This window comes from Paramormyrops kingsleyae, chromosome 22 (genome assembly GCF_048594095.1).
Source record: "Paramormyrops kingsleyae isolate MSU_618 chromosome 22, PKINGS_0.4, whole genome shotgun sequence".
Taxonomy (NCBI): domain Eukaryota; kingdom Metazoa; phylum Chordata; class Actinopteri; order Osteoglossiformes; family Mormyridae; genus Paramormyrops; species Paramormyrops kingsleyae.
Window position 1 is genome coordinate 8,611,745 of NC_132818.1, and position 15,819 is coordinate 8,627,563.

Consider the following 15,819-nt stretch of genomic DNA (forward strand, 5'->3'; position numbering starts at 1 on the left):
GTTACTTATGGTTAAGGTTATGGCTGGGTGGGAATTAAGGTTGTCATTGTTTAGGATTAGGGTTTTGCAAATAGAAATGAAAGGACGGTCCCCCCAAAGATATAAGTACAAACGTGTGTGTGTGTGTGTGCGTGTGTGTGTGTGTGTGCGTGTGTGCGTGCGTGTGTGTGTGTGCGTGTGTGTGTGCGCGTGTGTGTGTGTGCGTGTGCATGTGTGTGTGTGCGTGTGCGTGTGTGTGTGTGTGTGTGCGCGTGTGTAGCTTCGCTGCAGAGGTTTATACAGTTAATAAACAGAGCCCACGTTTTATAGGCGACTGCAATCATGGCCTGGTCTCACTCAGCCTTAAAAATCCCCCCACCTCAAATCTTTGGCGTCTCCAGAAACATCTGGGTCTGATCACTGAGTGCGCCCCCCCCCCCCACATTAACTCCGCCTTCACCTAAATGGCTAGACGGTCAGCTTACCTGTGTGCCTGAGGGCAAGTGTCCCCCCCCCCAGACTGCAAATAATCAGTCATCGGCGAGGAGTGTGGCTACGGAAATATGAGAAGTAAATATTTCCCCAGCTGCACACCTCAGTTATGGGAATATTGACCCAAAAGTGAAGCCATTACACAACACATTTATAGGAGAGCTTGGCGGAGACGGCTTGACAGAATTTTTAATGTCTAACAACAGAATATCTTAAATGCTGATAAAGTTTTATTGTCAAAACTTGAACATAAAGTCATGTTCATTTCATTTACTTAATGTAGAAAATATTAAGGACGTAAAAGTTACAATTTTGATTTGTAGAATGTGCAATGTGTCCAATGTGTGTTTATATGTAGTGTACAGTGTGTTTTCAGTTATGCTTTGGCAAAAGATATTGGCTCTTTAGGGCTTGGGAGCGCCAGGGGCTGCCCCCCCCCCCACCCCCCACATTTGGTTTAACTTTTGAGATCCGCATAGTGGCCGTCAGCTTCCCTGGGTGTAGCAGGGTGAGTCCGCACTTCTGCTGGAGTCCTGTTTCCTTAAACATTTTGTCAGCTGTTATTGCCATGCCGACCCCCCCCCCCCCCCCACCCCAGCCAGCAACATCTGTCCCCCTAAAGCCTCTAGCTGAGAGAGGAAATGCTGGTGCAGGAAATGGATCCTGTCCACCACCGTGGTGTGATTTGTCCTGGTAATACTTATGCGGGGGAGGCCTGACTGAGTAGTGCTGGCGGGTTTAGCTCTCACAGAACGGGCACATGTGAGGTACGAGGCCGTGGCGTGATCCGGTCTGGCGTGATCCGGTCTGCCGTGATCCGGTCTGGCGTGATCCGGTCTGGCGTGCCGAAACAGGCTGCGCGGTGCCGGTGTGTGTCTCCCCGGGCCTGTCCGCAGCTGCTGTCCGGCTTTGAAGCACCCAGGGGGCAGCAGAGTGGGCCGCGGCAATCAGAGGATTAGCGGACAATGAGCGTTCTGTGCGGGGCCTGGGGCAGCCGGAGACAGCTGTGGTAACTGGAGAAGAGGCGGGCAGGACACCTTGTCCCTGGGTGAGCTGCAGACAGCTACAGTGCCCCCTTTTGTTTAGCCGCCTCTTCAACTATACGCACGTTGCTCACCGAGTGCGGGGGGGGGAATTATCCAGCTGCCGGCACGGTTCATTTGTCACCGAGTTCGGAGTTGCCGTGCCGACGTATTCTCCCTGATGATGTTCCCACTTAAAAAAAAAATAGCAGCAAATGGCTTCTACACTTTAACCATATCATACACACTTATACAGCTCGGTTTGGCTAATAAACCACTTTTAAGGTGCAGCTGGAGGCCGCTTCGCATTTCGTCTCCGAACCTTCCTTTCGGGGTCGAACAGCGCCACCTATTGAGTTCTGCTCTGTCTGCGGTTCACGGAGAAAAGCTCTCTCTACCCCATATGAACTTGTCCCTTTGGGGTGATCCTTTGTTTTCTTGCAAAGAGTGTGCGTCTGGCTGTCCTTCACGTCAGCCGCTGTGTGTTGTATTTGGAGCCTGAAATTACGAGCGTAGAACTGGACAGGGGAGTAGATTTCCTGTCAGTGTTCATGTGTTGCAGAGGCACTAAATCCGAATGTGAAGCCGATGTATTCCTGTTAGTGGTAATATTTCTTAGTAGCTGCTTTTTTTGTTTTAATTGATTGTTTTTTCTTTTCATTCATATCTTTTTAAGATCTCAAGATGTTTTGTCCTTATTATATTTGACCTTATTATTTGCAGACCAGGCATCCCAAAACATCCCAATACATGCCCCCTGGACCTGTTCCAGAGTTCAGTAGCCGCTCGAGGGAGTTTTACTTACACAAAAAAAAAAATTATTGGTTCAGATAGATAACCAATCACATTGTAGAGGAAGCAGGTCCAAGCAACTACAGGAGACAGGACCAGCCAATCAGAAGTATTGGTCCCGCCTCCTCTACAATCTGATTGGTTATCTTTCGGAATCTCATTTTTTGTTCTGCCCTCAGAACATTTTTGTGTAAGTAAAACTCCCACAAACACAGCAATCATTATGTTTTACAGACCATCTGGTCTTAGCTTCTTTTAAACCTGAAGCTTATTGGATCCAGACGTGCAGTATTACAGGCTTCACATGACACGTGACTCTGCCCTTGCGCAGCCTCAGGCCCCTTGACGTTGAGTTCATGAGACGCCTGAGCAAAGTGGTGAACATCGTCCCCGTCATCGCCAAGGCCGACACCCTGACCCTGGAGGAGAGGGACTTCTTCAAAAACAAGGTGAAGCGGCCGCCCTGCAGCGCTGCTTCAGTAGTATGCCAACCTGTCACCAGTGTCCAATCAGGGCACAGACAGCCAGCCTGGAATCAGCTGTGATTGGCTGCCTGGTACCAGCTGTGGCTATACTAATGGCTACATTAAAAATTAATTCTACTTTGAATATATTATTGTACGGACTCATCACTCTTGCATCAAGTTGCGTCTGTTTCATTTTTCAATGCATCCCCACAGATCAGGGAGGAGCTACAGGCCAACGACATTGACGTGTACCCCCAAAAGGAATTCGACGAAGACGCAGAGGACCGGGCGATCAACGAGAGGATCAGGGTGAGCTGGGGGGTCCAGTCGGCCACCCCACCTTTTCCGTACTTCCTGACGTCTCTTTCCTCACGTTCAGAAAACAGTGGAAGTTTCTTTCTTTCCGTGCCGTTAACACCCACTGGCTCCATAGGGCATGGTGCCATTTGCCGTGGTGGGCAGCGACCAGGAGTGCCAAGTCAACGGGCGGAGGCTGCTTGGGCGGAAGACCAAATGGGGGACCATAGAAGGTGAGAGAGCTCAGGGCGGGGCCTGGGGGAGGGGGCCCCTTTACTGCTTACTCCCTCCATCTTTCCATACTAACTACAGCATTCCAGATGTGAAAACTGATAATTAAACAAAATCGCTTTCCATAGAAGTCAAAACAAGTATAATTTCCTCTTCAAGCAAGTGCCTGCATCTCAGTCACATAAACAGCTGCTTTCCTTACCTCGAACCTCAGGCCAGTCTGTAATTTACACGCAATCTCCACCACCATCCCGGCTCCCGTTCTTCACCCATAATTTGTCAAGCTCTCAGGCTTATCTTCCCTAAAGAGGTTCAAATGAATTAAACTCTGCGGCACGCTGAGCGATTTCTTATCTTGAGAGATGATAATCTACTTGTAGCTGTCATATAAAACATTGATAGCAACACTGCCACCTACTGGAAAACAGGAGAATTGCACTTGTCGAGGCGCATCTCCTATAACGGCTCATTTCATCTGTATATCTTCATACTGGTTCTCCTGGTGAGACTGGCAGTTACCTGCCTCCACAATCCTGTACTAGAGAATGTATTAGTTTGATCATTTTTAGAATAGCCGATTAATGATTTGTAACTGGAGTAATGATTTATAAGTCTTTTGCCCAGAAATGTATATTGAGGAGAACTTGCTCCTAACTTTGACTTTGTTGTGTAATTTGCAGTTGAAAATATTGCCCACTGTGAATTTGCCTATTTGAGAGACCTTCTCATTAGGTAAGTGAATCTCCAGTTTCCTCATATTAAACGCACTGCTGTAAAGACTTGGTCCTCCAAGCATGTGTCCATCTGCACACGCATGTATATCTATGTTTGCGCCTGCACTGTCGTTCAGGTCCCACATGCAGAACATCAAGGACATCACCAGCAGCATCCACTATGAGGGATACCGTGTCCGCAGGCTCAACGAGTGCAACGCGCAGACCAACGGCTTTGACGAGCAGGACGTCACCTCCCATGAGCTGTAGAAACCCCCTCCCTCCCCATATGCACCCCCAGCCCCCACCCCAGCGAGCACACGTGCCATCGGGGGTCGCATCTGATCTGGCTCTGAGCTTTTCTTGGTGTCTCCTTGTGCCTTTAAGCGCCTGTCCTCGTGTTATTTCATCTGACCCCCGCCGAGTGTGGTAGATGAACCACCTTGAACAGTTTTGGGACTGGCGCTTTAGACCGTAACTGGCTCCGTCACAGAAAAGCAGCCTGTCTGGGTAAAGCCAGGCTGCATCAGAGGAGCTTTTTAAAAGTCTGGTTTTTAAAAGATATGTCCTCAAATACATCGGAACGAAACCTCAGTTATTTTACAATGATAAATTAAACCAAATGAAGCCCAAACGGAGCTTCTTTAGGTATCATCAGTTCAATTATTTCAATTCAATTCAATTTGTATACTGCATTTTCACAATGTTACATTGTCTCAAAGCGCTTTACATTATGCCCACCCAAAGCCCCCAATGAGCAAGCCAAAGATGACAGTGGCAAGGAAAAACTCCCTAGAAGGAGAGAACCTTGGGAGGAAGCAGACTCATCATCACATGGTGTTGGGACAGACGGGGCTGATCGCTTCGCTGTTTTGTGGCGTTTGTGGACGTTACTCTTTTTTCGTCTGTCGATAAAGGGGTCCAGGCACATGGGGTTGCTTATTTTTTTCGCTATTTTGAAAACTTTGTGTTAAAAGTTATGATAAAATCACCTGGACATCACCGTCGTTTCTCTTTTGTGTTCGCAGTGGCACACCTTAAGAGTACTTCCAACATTCTTTATTTTTTAATGATTTTTATGTAATGATTACTGCTTTGTTTGTTGTGCCGCTTCTCGTGGGAGAGGGGAACGTAAGGAATAAATACTTCTTTGTTGTTCTGTCATACATTAACGGGAGTCGGTTTCTGTGATGAGTAATAGGAATCGATCTGAGTAATATTTATTCACATTGCAAATTTAAAAGGACTTGGCGACAAGACAGAGGCAGCCCTACAGAGACATACAGGCAGACACACACAGCGGCAAAGACACGCGGCCTGATGGAGAAGCGCTTTCCTGTGTCTTTTAAATGTTCCCCAGTTGAGACGCCTGCAGAATAACGGGATTTAGAACGATCCAGGCGCTGCACAGATCTCCGGTGGAGATTCTAGAGCAAACACCCCCCCCCTCCCCGCACCCAGACAATTTCTGCCTACATTACTTTAGGGGGCTGACAGACGGCAGGGCTCATAATGTCTTTTTCGTTCTGTTTCCTTTATCTACGTCCTGTTTGACTCCTGTCAGCCGGTGCTGGTGCTTCTGCTGGGAGCTGCAACACACAGAGTTTACTACAGCAGTGTTTGCCGACCCGGTTGCCCCCGTTTTTCCTCCCTCCCAGTGCCCTGCCTGTCTGGGGGTCTCTGACGACCGGGTTGGCAAATGCTGTACTGCGGGAACATTGCAGCTCCCCACGATCAGAAACTGTCACTCTCCCGCTCTCTGAAGCGTCAAACATTTGTGTGTCTTTTGATGTAAGTTCATTTTGTCAGATAAATTCCTTTGTACTGGCTTTAAAAAAAAAAAAAAAACGAAAAAACTACAGAAATACTTGATTAACATATCTTCCAAAAATAAAGAGCAACATTCTTTTGTATTTGTTTTGCTTCTCATTAGTTTGATTTCAAAGCATTCAAACATGCTTTAAAAATAAAGGGCTACATTTGCATAGGTAATTGCCCCCTGGTCATTAGTCAGTGTTTGTGTTTGGCTACACAATACTAATTATATTAAAATGAAAAACCTGATAGCTCATTCTCCCCCAGACCAGATGGCAGTGATGTTTGTGTCTGCTGGCTTTGTTTGCTTGTCCAGGGGGTGGTTGGGTATCTGACAGCCATAGTTCACTGCTCTAGTGGGACTGTGGGATGGTTGTTAGCAGATGACACCAGGGAAGGTCACGACCCTCATCCACCTCGCAGTGTTCTCCTTCTAACCCAGAAGTTATCGGTTTCAAAACAGAGTTCCGATTGGATGCCCTCACAGCCAATCGGTTGGCTTGTGTGTTACACTGTCACTTTCCATTATTGCTGCAAATGTGTCAAACGGGGATATGAACAGGTTGAGGTCAGAAGCATTTGTGAGGTTATGGATGTGACCTGAATGTGACCAAGCAGTAGCATAGTAGTTAAAGAACTGGACCAAGAAGTATTTTACCTAAATTGCTTTAGGAAATTATACTTAATAATAATAATAATTTTATAATATAATAATAATAATAATAATAATGACACTTTATTGATCCCTCTGGGGAAATTCTCTTTTTGCCTACCTCCCCCTTGCTCTCCAAGATCAGGGAACATTTGACATAGAGCCCGATGCTGTTTGCCATACTTTGATGTGGGGGGGTCTCTTTCTGTCTGTATAAGCCACAGTGTCTTCGAACGCCTCCCCATTGTCACACACTTTGTTAAGATGATGTTTGTGTTCTCAAAATGGCGTCTGCCCATTTTCCCTTCCCACCAGCGGCAGACCATGTGCTCTCCTGCTGTCTCACATTCTCTCCTTCCCTCTCTCTCACTATTCCGTGGAGAGAGAGAGAGAGACAGACAGATAGAGAAAGGAAGGAAGACAAGCAGAGACGGAGAAAGGATGAAAGGATCCACACAGCACCTGCTTGACGTGACGTGATGCTGCTTCCCGTGTCCTGACTGATTTCTGATTTCCACAGAGCCTGTTAACCTGAAATATCGCCCCGTCTGTCCTGCCATCCCAAAGGAACAGAGAAAGCGCCCCCCCCCCCCCCCTCCACCTCAAGCTAATCTGTGGGATGGAAAGTGGGTTGTTAATTAACGGCAGTTTGTAAAAGGGCCTCGCGTGCCAGCATGCGTTCTGCCTCCGTATCTTTAATTAGTGTAAGAAAATCTGTTGCTGATTTTGGTGTCGACGGGACGCAGCTGAGCTCGTGTTCGTCTCTGTGCCCCCTCTCTGCCCACTCCTCCCCCAAGATCAGTGTCAAAAAACATTTCCGTCTGGATTTTTTTTTCTTATGTAAAACTCACACCAACATTATATATATAATTTAAGTTCTCTGTGCCCTTCAACACCATTATCAGCTGCTGGCTGCTTCATGCTTCCTGGCCCCGTGCCAAGTCCTCCGACATGGGAGGGGGGTCCGCAGCTCCACCTGTATGCAAATGGGTGCATATTGATTAAAAGGTGGATGCAAACGCAATTGTATTCATGGGGGGGGGTGGGTGAGTAGGGGCTCTTAGGATGGGTGTGTGTGTTGGGGGTCGCAGTTATAGGATACGGTAAATATAAAAGTGTTTAGCGAGTGCTTTCGTGGGGGTGGGAGACCGACAGAACAACGGAGACGGGGTGGGGGTGGCGTTCTCAGTAGGCATGCGGTCGCTAAGACGACACTGATATGGGGGGGAGTTCAGTCGAGGTAAGTAGAGCCAAGCTGGACAAATTAAAACCTCCCAAAAAATTCAGCATGGATGTCCTGCAGAAAGACTGACACAGACGCTCAGTTACACCGCTGTGTCTGTCTGCATGATGAAAGCAGTGTGACAACTCTTTATTTTTTTCTCCCCTCATGAGCCTGTGTGCGGAAGTAAGGGAGCTTGGGGAGGATGTGGGAGAGGAGTTCTTTGGGGGAGGAGGTGGGTGGGTTGAGGAGTGGTGGGGGGGGGGGGGTAGGCAGTGTGTTACAGTGCATGCCGTAACCTGCCTCTGGCATCGTTTTGTTTGGTCTGGCTTTTCAGGCACTGGAAGTTTCTGTGTCTATAAATACTGTGAGCACAAAGGATTTGGGAAAGATAATAGCAAACAGTGAAAAGCGCTGAAAGGAGCCAGTGCAAATTCACAACTCATAGTCTTTGCACCGCTTCACGTTCACGCCTTTGGGTTCAAATGGATGTGCACTGGGGATGTGTGTCTCAGCGTCGCCGGATGGCCGCGTGATGCCGCGTAGCAGAAACGAAAAACGGCAGGATGTGCAGAAGAAGGGGCGAGATGGAGGGAAAAAAAAAAAAGAAACGAGAGAGAAGGAAAAGGAGAGAGGGAGAGAGTTGTTGGCACGCATCCAGACCGTGGAATGTAGGGCAGTAGGAGACTGGGAATAATTAATCTTATGCCAGAAATGGATTTGAATCTCAGACATTGCAGGGCGGGGGGGTCCCACGTGGAGCCAGACGTGTCTCCGCTACAGAGCCAGGGCCAGTCAGATTACTTAATCTTTATAATAGTCTTTATAATAGCCGAACAGGTACATTATTGCAATAAATGGATGTCTAGCATGTGAAACTGCTCTCTTCTATTTGGCTAAATACTGCCAAATATCTTTCCAGCACAGATTTTTCCACCACACACCTGCCTCGGTTGCTCCTTGTCGCCCGCATGTCTCTCTTTTCCTTCAGTCAGCAGTGTTGCGACACGCCTGTTCGCCCCCCCCCCCCCCCCCCCCCCCCGGGCCACACTGCGCTGGGCTTTTGTTCTCACGATGTCCTTATTAGCTGCTAACTGGCTAATTTTGCTACAAAACATATTTTGCTTCGCGGAAATAAATCCAGAGCGGTCTTCGCTCACCAAGAGGCACCAGTGTCTCGATGTGGCCGCGGCTTCTGTCACACTTAGCACATAAGTGATTACGCGATTGATCACTTGATGAAAATTGGTGCAAAAACACCCACTGCAGCCCCGAGTCTCCCTGCTGTGGAGGCCTTACCGTGAGATAACAGGATCATCCATCGCTAAGCACGTGGGCCACACCTCAGCCCTGCTCTCCAGTAATGCTGTCTGTTATTTTTTTGTGTTCATTTTAAGGGAAAAGTCGTCTTAGATTACCTTATTTACATTTATATTAACACATTTTCTCCCTAACCCCCATTATGCTGTTTTTGCCCTGGTATGCTCTTTGGTCAATGAGCACAGCGATTGGTTGTGAAGAGGCAATAAAAATTGCCCTGAAGGATGAAAATGAATTAACTGTGAGCTAAACCATTATCATATTTTGTTTACTATTCCCCTTAACCCCGTCTAGATTCCTGAAATTACTGGGGCCACATTATTTAAAGAACCAAATTGGCTGTTTTCTTCCGCTCTGTCCTCGCTTTAAAATCGAGCGGCGGGTTTAATTTTGAGTTCAAGGTTGTGTGAAAGGCTGTGTGTGAAATCCAGATTTCATCTGAGGGGCTTTTGAGTTTGCTGTTCTGTCGCGTTAATTCCAGGCGCCGCATATTCAAATGTCCGTTCCCTGCATGGGGTGAGACAGTTTACAGACTGTTTTTTTCTAAACGTTTGCTGAGCGCTCCACACGGCATTCGCCATCCTAGTGTGGTGCTGTGATAGCAGTAAGCGGGCTTTAAAAAGGCCCTAATGGCCTTGGGTTTGCTGGAGGCAAATTTCCAGCAAAATCTCCAGAGCAAATTGCTTTTTGTCCCCTTATTGCCAATGCTGTTCTTTATTCTATGGGATGAGAATCTGTCCCTATGAATATCGCTGCTGATGCAGAATATTTAAGAGACTCCTGGAGCAAAGTGCTATAATGTAATCAGGCAACAGCAAATGAATTTTCCCCTCAGCTGCACATTGGCTGTAGTGTTTTATACACAAGGGACACCTGCAGTAACTGGCCGGCAGACTCTTCTCCCATCAGTCCCGCTGGTGTCCAGGATCGTTTCTCCTTCGCTCTGGCTTTCTTGCCGGTGTGGCACAGGCATTGTTAGCCTGTCCAGTCGAACCCACAGCAAGCAGAAGGCATCATGACAACACAGTATCACTCTCCCTGATCCATCCTGCACTGTCAGAAAAAGAGAGAGTACCGATTTGTACCTTTGCTCGTCACTGGGGCTGTACCCTCAAGGGTCTGCCAGTTGTACCCTAGCTGTAGGTAAATGTGCCTTTTAGTCTAATTTCTGTTGTGAAAGGCGCTATATAAAATAAATTGAATTGAAGGTACAGAAATGGACTGAGGAACATCCACAAGGTACAAACAACATTAATGTAATCCCAAAGGTACAAATGTTCCTCAGAGTTCATTTCTGTACTTTAAAAGGTACAATTACCTATAGCTAGGGTACAATTGGCCGACCCTTGAGGGTACAAATTGGTACTCTTTTTTTTTTTTCTGCTAACCCATCAGAAACTGCATGTACACACCAGTGAAGACTCACTGCTGCTCCTACTACAATTATTCTCATTTCAACTTTCTATGCTGATTTCTGATCTCATATCCTAAGACTGGCTCCGTCTGTATGGTCAGGTTTCCGGCGGTGAGGTACAGGTGAAGGTCCTTGTGCGACAGGGGGAGCGTGTGGATGTTTTGGAGCAGGGGTGACGTCATGGGACATTAGCACGTCTACACGCATGTAATGTAATTATTAAGCATATAAAAGTTTGCCGTGTGTCAGGAAGGAGGGACTAGGCATGCCTACACTTTTGAGTGGTACAATATGCTGTTTGGTTTGCATGGACAAAGTATCCCAGTAAGAAACTGGGGAATACAATCTTTTCATTCCATCCTCCAGTCTGTGTATCCTGGGGGTCTGTAACAAGAAGAGCCAACTTTTTACACTCCCATACAGAGGAAGAGGGCTGCTGTGCATTCATTGGAGTTATGACACCAGAGCAAACCTATCCGGCCTATTGCTGAGTACAAACATGTAGCATTGATGAACGGTTCAGCTGTCATTTGCATTGTGGGAGAATCCGATAACCCAGCATGCTAATGCAGGCATCGTTAGCTACAAGCCATCCATTTCAGAGCTACACGTTAAAGGTAAAGTCTATGACTGACAGTAGCTGAGATTACCTTGCGATTAATCGGAATAGGATGTACTGTAGTAAAACTGTAATATCAATAACACTGCTTTCGAATGCAACTTTAGGTCTGTTCTCACTGCAGACTGTCTACAGCAAAAAATGCTGATAATTACTCATTACCCAGAATCCCCTGTTAGAAACACGCATCATCCAAACCACAAATTAGTTACAGATCTATCAATGGCCCGGTTTGTCACAGCAAGCAAATAATTCACTCAGCCCCTCTTTGGGGGCTGCAGATCTAATTTAGTGGAATTTCAGCGGGCAGTGTAAGGGTGATGCTCTGAGACACGGGTCTCCATTCTGTCCCACTGAAGTCCTGTGTATTTCAAGAAACAAGTCCTCGTGTCCTACATAGTGGCTTGCGGGAGTTTTACTTACACAAAAATGTTCTGAGGGCAGAAGGAAAAATGATTGGTTCAGAGAGATTCAGACTGTTGAGAAGGTGGGTCCAAGGTAGGTCTTCTGGTTGCTTGGAACCACCTCCTCTATGATCTGATTGGTCATCTCTTTGAACCAATCATTTTTCTTCTGCCCTCAGGACATGTTTGTGTAAATAAAACTCCCACGAGGTACAAAGTGCTGCTCATGAATGCAGTTCAAAAACCATTTACTCTTCCAATATGTATCCCTCGCTTTTTGCCTTTCTCGCACTGTACATAGCTACCATCACTAAACCTTCCCATTTAAACCTTGGAGAACATTTTGTGCATTCTCTGTTTTTTTGTGTTTATTTGACTTATGACCGCCTTGACACAAGAATGAACACTGATGTGAAACTAGCAATAATATTGTGGCTAATGATGTGGTTCAGGGGTAATTTACAGCAGCGATGGGGTTCATTACCCATCCCCCAAACCTCGCCAGTGCAGCCCTGGGATGGAGAAGCAGGTCAAGGCAGGAGTTTTTGTGGTGGAATGGGGGGCTGTCAGGCTTTTGCTATGGGAGGGGAAAGGGAAAAGGAGGACACAGAGTAGCCACATGGGGTGATATGTCTGACATCAGGAGGTTTGGGGAGGGAAAACTGGGAGACTAAATGTGGGTGACCAGATAATCAGGGTTTCCAGCTTTGCTCTGCCGGTTGGAGTGAGATTTTCAATTTGAGACAAGTTTGCACACACATGCACACGCATTTACATGTATGTAAGAGTTTTATTACCTTGTAAATAGTGCAAGGTACTATTTACAATAGCTTTTGATGTAGCTAATGCTTTTGATGTAACTAATTTTAGGTTTATAATGAAATAATATAGATTTGCCGTAAGATTTCTTGCGTGAGCGTGACAGTCTGAAAACGTGAGCATCACGCCAGATGCGTGAGAGCTGGCAACTATGTTTATACATTTAAAAAAAGGTGATTTTAGGGACTGAATAGGTACCATGCATTTGACAGGTTCTGAGTGCTGCAAACTTCCTGCTCCTTCCTCGATGGAGATGAGTTTCAGGCCATTGGGATGCTTCATTCGCTACCTCAGGTGTGGTCCAGACCTGTAAGAGGAGCGGTGGTACAAACATGCTGCAATCTTCACCAAGTGATGTTCTCCAGGAAGTTTGTCTGCGTGCCCTAATTGGAGATACTCTGCACACCTAGTCATTAGGCTGCAGGCTAATTAAGCAGTGAGTGGGAGGAATAATGGAGGCGTATGCAAACCTGCTATTTTCTATAATTACCATGTGAATGTGTTGTGATGATTGCTTACTGCATTTAAGGGCAAGACGTCGTTCTGGAACGGGCTCTGTTTTCGCGTACGATGTGGCTCTGCTTGCCACAGCCTCCTTGGCCCTTACTCTGGCCCCCAAGGCAGAGAAACAGTGACACACTGCTGGCACGAGTCAGGAACGGCACAACACGCGTGTGGAAGGAGTCAAGAAATCCAAACAAAACAGCTTATCGAACATGGGGAGATGCTGTGTCTTTGCTGTGGTCTCTGCCCACGATGATGTCCTTGTAGACCTGCGCTGAGTTCCTGATGCCCTGCTCCACACACATACCTGTGTAAATGGGGACCCTGTTCTCAGATTATTAAGTAATCTGTACACACACGTCGATTTGCTCATTTAGAACTAGGAGCCCGTATTTAACAGAGCAAAGTGGAGTAACGTAATCAGGTAACAGGGAATGAATTTCCCCCTCAGCACCGATTTAACTGTAGTGTTTTACCCAAAGGAAGTCAACACCTATGACGACTGCCAGACTGACCACCTGCCCCATTTCTTAGCCATCCTTGGGCCTCTTTAAACCCTCTGTTTGCTCCAGTAGCCTGATGGCATCTTCCCCATTAGAGTACTGTTTACTCGGGACAGCAGAGGTGGAAAGTTCAGGTCCAGAAAGGAACAAATCCAGACCAAGATTTTGTTTCAACCAACCAATTGAGTACTCAGTGACTGTGACACAACTGGTTGGTCACTTAACGACAGGGATACATTCCGCTAAATGTGTCGTTAGGTGATTTTGTCATAGATTGTACCAAGTTAGTATAGCCTACTACACACTTAGGCTACATTAAACTTTTTTATATAAGTAGGAAGAATACACTCTAATATAATGATCAAATGTGCAGTATAATATTGGATTTAGTGATCAGTGTTGACACACCACAACAATGAAATGTGTTCTCTGCATTTAACCCATATGTGACATCATGACATAGCAGTGGGCAGCTAATTCAGTGCCCAGGGAGCAGTGCCAAGTATTATGTACTGGACTCACTCAGTCCTGCCACAATGCGACTGATGCGTTCTCTGAAATTGTGTGCTAATATACACATCTCCAATGGGAAAAATAAGGTTAGGAGAACGTGACTCCAAAACTTAGTAACTTATGCCAAACAAAATTAATCAAATAATAAAAACAGTCCTGCTAGTGGCCAATAATGTAATTATATGCATTTTAAATAAGAAATAATAATAATAATAATATATTGATACATTATATCATAACATCTCCTGTGGGTCTTATGAGTACCACGATAATTGCCTAGTGACCTCTGCAGCTGAATGTGCTGAACTCGCTCACTTGTTCATTGCCAATGATGACCAAATGACGCTTCATGAACCATTTGCTGTATTTTCTGGTCCCACTAGATGGTGCACTTGGTTTGCACTTAGGCATGCTTTTGAGCCCTTTTATGAACAGAGAGCACCATCTAGTGGGCTTAGAAAATACAGAAAATTGTCAGGATCAATGCCCCTCCCTGCCCTTCATGTCAATTCCCCGCTTGGCCAGCAGGTGTTGCTGGCCATCCTGTTACCTCTTCTGTCTTTGTACTAGACTCTATTGTATTTCCCTTGTTCCCTAGAGTGCCACATGGCTCAATTGGTTGAATGTGTGGTATAAAGGTAATAATACCCCTGTCGTGGATCCAAGCCCACTCTCACCAGTTTGTATTTATTGGTTTTCTGTTCTGTAGTGTTTATTAGTCATCTTTGGTTCCCTGTTTTAGTTTGCCCTGCTTGTGTTCTGTTTGATTTTGCTTTTGCTTGTACTTGTTCCTAATCTTTTCCTAGTGTTGTTAAACCTTAGTGTTTGTTAGCTTCCCTGGTTCTTGGTCTTGTTAATTCTAAGTTATTTCACCTGTGTCTTGTTGTTCCATGGTTGATTAATTGTTCATACCCGCCCTTTGTTAGTCCTCATTATCAGTGTATTTAAGTGCCTGCCTTTGTTCATTTCCCCAGTTGGTCATTGTTCGATGTTACTCTGTATATGTCTATGTTTTGTTTCTAGGTCTGCTCCCTGTGTTACCCAGTGGGTCCAGGTCTTTCCTTGTTTTTTCGTTTTCTAGTTAATTCCTATTTTTCCCAGTTTTTGATCCCTCGTGGTCCTGTTGTTTTGGTGCTTTTCCCCATGGACTCCTTTTGTTCATCAAACCCCTATTCTCTTGAAGCCGCTAAGTGGATCGGCGCCCACTTGTCCCGCCTGCACCGTGCCCCATCACCATGACAGAAAAGGGTTCATGAAGTGTCATTTTGCCATTTTTAGTAAGGGGTTAGTGAGCCGCAGCCACCATGTGGCCAGGCGTGCACACCGCACAAATACAGCTGCTTATGGTATGCGGAGGGGCACTGAAGGCAACATAGCTATGGGGAGTGTACAAAAATTAAAAATTTTTAAAATGTTGCTGTGTATTTGTCTGATGATTTGTTAAAATTATTTTTGACTTTTGAACCTCTGAGTATTGCCCTTTGCAATATGTGGATGTACTAAAAGTTCGCTTCTTTTAGATTTGAAACCCAGTTTGACTGATTGACTGGAAAGAACCGGTTCTAAAGAACGATTCGCAGGATAGATGTTTTTGCACACAAGTAGTGTCTCTCCAACTGAAAATCGCACAAATACAGTGATGTTTCAGGCTGTCATCTTGGCTTAGGGACAGAAAGCAGCATCGCCGTGAATTAAGGCTCTTCATCCCCCCCTTGTGTAAAACCATGCCCTAACTTTGAGCGAAAGCACTAACCAAAAAGATGTGTTGATCTAATCAAGGGGTCAACAAACAGACTGCTATTCATCACAAAGACTATGTACATCTGGACAGAGCATGAAAAACTAGATCATTCAAGAGTAGCCAAAGGACACAGTCTCCTAAATACACAAGTCACTAATAAATCCAAACACTAAAACAACAGAATTATGGAGTGTATTTACACAGCGAGTATTTACTGTGTCCCCAGCCGCGTGCCCTGGTTAGCGACTCACATGGACGCTGTTCAATCTCGCTCTCCTGCAGATACAGGATGCCTGTTAA

General features: G+C 46.0%; 1 protein-coding gene across 7 annotated transcripts in view; it reads left to right on the forward strand.

Moving 5' to 3' along the window:
• Positions 1 to 5,906, forward strand: part of LOC111834036 (septin-9-like) — a 37,934-nt gene extending 32,028 nt beyond the window's left edge. For all 7 annotated transcript variants that reach the window (XM_023792908.2, XM_023792924.2, XM_023792914.2 and 4 more), the window contains 5 exons: positions 2,617 to 2,734; positions 2,966 to 3,061; positions 3,186 to 3,282; positions 3,961 to 4,012; positions 4,131 to 5,906. In XM_023792908.2, coding sequence (XP_023648676.1) covers positions 2,617 to 2,734; positions 2,966 to 3,061; positions 3,186 to 3,282; positions 3,961 to 4,012; positions 4,131 to 4,263 — 496 coding nt within the window. In that variant the 3' untranslated portion in view covers positions 4,264 to 5,906. The remainder of the gene's footprint in view (positions 1 to 2,616; positions 2,735 to 2,965; positions 3,062 to 3,185; positions 3,283 to 3,960; positions 4,013 to 4,130) is intronic.
• The last annotated feature ends 9,913 nt before the right edge of the window (positions 5,907 to 15,819 follow it).